The sequence below is a fragment of the Triticum urartu genome, chromosome 4A (genome assembly GCF_056163025.1).
Source record: "Triticum urartu cultivar PI428250 chromosome 4A, HENAU_Tu73, whole genome shotgun sequence".
Lineage (NCBI taxonomy): Eukaryota > Viridiplantae > Streptophyta > Magnoliopsida > Poales > Poaceae > Triticum > Triticum urartu.
The window spans coordinates 578,905,736-578,909,613 of NC_141876.1; the positions used below are offsets into that span (position 1 = coordinate 578,905,736).

Consider the following 3,878-nt stretch of genomic DNA (forward strand, 5'->3'; position numbering starts at 1 on the left):
CAGCGCCGCCAGCGCGTGCTCCTCCGTGGACGTCGGGGCCATCCTTCCTGCGCCGCACCTAGTCGCCGGGGACAAGCGTGCTGCTCCCCATGATGGCCCCAGCCGCTGCACGTGGACGCCAAAGCCGAGGAAGAACGGCGCGGCCGACGGCTGCTCGGGAACGGGTCCGGCGAAGGGAGGCGGGGATCTGGTGGTCGATTAAGAGGGGAAGGAGGCGGCCGACGGGATCTGGTGACCAGAGGCAGTAGTGGGGACGCGCCGCGCGGCTCCCTCGCTGGATCAGGCGACAGGGCGGAGAGGAAGGGGAAGTTAGCCCTCCGGCCTCCACTACCCAGCGGCGGCGTACGGTGAAAGAGAGAGACTAGGAGGAAGAAGAAAAAAGATGGGAGGCTGACAGGTTGGACCCATGTCCAGCTTGGCATATTTGTCCACGTATGCATGCCAACTCAGCCTGACTGGTGGACCCAACCTGTCAAGTTCGCTGTTTATGTGAGCTCAGCTGATCATTAGTGCTCCGCGTTACTTGTTAGGCACAAAGTTGATGGTTTTTTGTGCCCTAACTCAAATGTGGTATCAAGTTGTTACCCTAGCCTTAAGTGTGGTGGTTTTGAGTAAATAACTCTTGTGCCGGAGATACGCCACATTTCGCTGAAAAACAGCACACATACTGATGCTGCAACAAAAGTTCAGATGGATGCCCCGTTGATGGATCCATGTCAAAGAATTTTGCCACGATCAACTACAGAATTGTGTTTTTTCTTTAAGAAAAAAGTATAACAACTGCAGAATCATGGTTCAGGCAGGCAACTTCTTCTGGACGGCATGCACACGGATGGCAGGCAATTCTGACCCCTCCTCCTATCCTACTTCATCGTCTTGGTCTCCTCTTGTTCCTCCTGTCGCTGCTTCTCGCAGTCCAGACCGGGCTCGCCGGCCTGCTCCTCGCCGCTCGCCGCTGCTCCTGCGTTGTTGTACTCCTGGTCCTTGTCCTTGCCCCAGAGCAGCATGTAGAGGCCCAGGATGACCACCACTCCCCCGATTATGCTGCAGGCCAGGCATGCCGGTTAATTAACAAGCAACAGTAATTATTAATTAAGCCGGTGAGACAGACACACGTAGTTGGTGCACGCACGCAGGAGAGCGCGGGCAGTCATGCCAATGTTGTGTCCAGGTTGCCATGCCATGCCGGAACGGAGCACCGATTTAGTTGAGGAGCAGCGAGCGAGCATGCACCGCACGCATGTACAGATGTACTACGTACGTACCTTCCGACGTATAGGTTCTCGCCGAAGATGAAGTAGGCGAGGATGGCCACCATGATGGTGGACACCGGGTTGAACATGGTGACGAACACGGGCCCCTTCTTCTCCGTGCACCACAGCTGCGCGAACACCGTGAACCCGCTGCACGCGAGCCCCTGCGAGTTCGTGCACGCACGCAGTTCATGAGCATGCGCTGGCTACATGCATGGCGAGTGGCATGGACGGGGGAGAAAGACAGACGGTGATCTGAGACAAGAGCAGGCACGTACGGAGTAGATGATGCACCAGAAGTTGAGGCCGAAGCCGACGAGCCAGTCCCGCCTCTCGTGCTGCAGCAGCACCGCGAAGGCCGCCGACTGGGCGCCGCCCACGGTGGCCATCCACGCCGTCAGCGACAGCTCCGCCGGGTAGCGCTTCACGGACGTGGCCTGCATGATGTACCAGACGGACCAGCACACGCAGCTGGCGACGGCAAGGAGGGACCCCTTGAGCCAGGCGTCGTGCGGGGCGTCGCCGCCGGCGCCGGGGATGCGCACGGGCGCCCTCCAGGGGCTCGCGATGGCCGCGCCCTTGTAGAGCGTCATGGTGGTGACCCCCGCGAAGGACACCGCGGTGCCGGCCACCTTGGCGAGCCCCCGCGCGCTGCGCAGGTCCACGATCTCCATCCGGAGCGCGATGGCGATGACGAAGGTGATGGAGGCGACGGTGTTGACCATGGAGGTGACGAAGGTCGGGGACGTGTACTTGAGGCTCGCGAAGTACATGTTCAGGGTCAAGCTCACCCTGCAACAATTCCACTTATTTTTCTCAGGATGAAACCTACATATTACATATATATGAACTGTTTTTCTCAGTCATCCTTGGTACTTCTTACCCCAGAAGCGAGAGCACGAAGATCTCCAGGAACAGCATCCAGGTCATCTTGGGCCTGAGCTTCCTGGCGCCCAAAAATGAAGACAGATTCATCATCACATCGCCAAATTAAGTTTGAATTTCGTGGTGTAATTGATGAAGGCAAGATCGAGCTTATTACGCACTTCTCGTGGTAGTAGGCGAAGGGCCAGAGGAGGAGGGCGACGAGGAGGTGGCGGTAGGTGACGTAGACGTAGGGGTTGAGGCCGCGGTTGAAGGCGGCCTCGGTGACGAAGTACATGAGGGTGTAGCAGAGCTGCACCATGATCATCATGTTGTGCGGCGCGTACCTCCTCCACAGCCCTCCCAGCCCCATCGTCTCACCTCCTCCAGCCATGCCCAAGCCTATAGCCCGAGCTGATCAGGTTTCACTCCAGAAGAACTGATCGAGTCGAAGAAGAACGCCAAGTGCAGGTCGAGCCTGTCTTTATAAAGGCGGTGGTGCCGTGGGATATATAGCTGCGGTGATGGTGATGAAGTGGCTAGCACCTGATGCATGGGGATGTCACTGTGATACAGTGCACTCGTACATATCCTTATGAGACAGCTCCACCTGAGGCAGCAGTGGGCGCGTGGAATTTTACATGCACTAGGCGGCTCTGAATCCACACAGGTGTATCGTGTATGTAGGGCGTGGATGGATGTTGCTTACGGTGCCCCTGCTAGATCTGCACTAAGAACAGTGGCAGTACCGATGCTGTCGGTTTTGGTCAGATCTTTGGTTAGTGCCGAAAAGAGGAGAATGGTTAGAGGTGCTGATAGATGGAATCAGAATTAAGTGATGCGCCTGCTCACTAGTGTAGATTTTCTTGTCTCAGAACACAACACAAGCACAACAAAACAGTAGTAGTAGGATGTTTATTTATTTTGAAAAGTAGGATAACCCGCGGTTTTCATGCCTCGCGACAGTAACTTCATCGGACAGCCACTAACTTTATGATAAAGACAAACTAAACAAAACAGTAGTACGGTACTATGTAACATGCCAATCATTAGAGATGTCAGTGTATGTGGAGAGAGTTGTCAACCTACCATCGGTGATACATTTCCCGCACACCGGATGAAAAGGACCCATGCATGATCGAGGCCAGCCCGAAGTTCTCCGCCTTGTCTGTTCAGGTGTCACGAAAACATGATCGTCCTGAGATCATGGCAGCCCCTTTCCCTCTCTCTTTCCGAGGAGAGCACCATATGCTGATCTCAAATGGCTGCTCGAGAACATAATTTAACTAGTGGACAGGAGAATCCCGCAAGTGCCTAATGACCCCAAAAGTACAAAAAAAGACTAAACTGTAGTAAAGCTAAAACACTAAATAGCAGGGCCAAAAAAGGAAAAAAGGGAAATCCTTTCGTGTCAAATGCTCACCGGTGCATGACGAATGGCAAATCAGGTGCATAAAGCTCGAGCCCCGTGTAATCTAGTACTCCCTCTTTTTCTAAATGTAAGACGTCTTTTTGACACTAGAAAAAGAGGCGGTATCATTTTTCAATTGATTACTACAAAACACCCGGAGTGAGCTTCAATGGGACACCCACTACTCGAACCCCATTATGCTAACCTTATCTTGCTCTCTCTAGTCACTACTCACTTTCCACCCTCTCTTTCCATTGCAGGAAGGGATTCTGTAATCGATCACGACTAATCAAAGCCACATCAGTTAGCTCCCCCTCAATTGGATCGTCAGAGCTAGAAATGCAATTGAT

At 54.0% G+C, this 3,878-nt stretch overlaps 1 protein-coding gene across 1 annotated transcript; it reads right to left on the reverse strand.

The window, feature by feature from the left end:
- Positions 1 to 740: 740 nt before the first annotated feature.
- On the reverse strand, positions 741 to 2,694 carry LOC125554282 (WAT1-related protein At1g43650). Its single transcript, XM_048717857.2, has 5 exons — positions 2,300 to 2,694; positions 2,137 to 2,199; positions 1,532 to 2,045; positions 1,266 to 1,417; positions 741 to 1,044 (listed from the first exon to the last, which is right to left on the reverse strand). Exons 1-5 carry the CDS (start codon positions 2,509 to 2,511, stop codon positions 864 to 866), a joined length of 1,122 nt encoding a protein of 373 aa, XP_048573814.1. The 5' UTR covers positions 2,512 to 2,694; the 3' UTR covers positions 741 to 863.
- Positions 2,695 to 3,878: the final 1,184 nt, after the last annotated feature.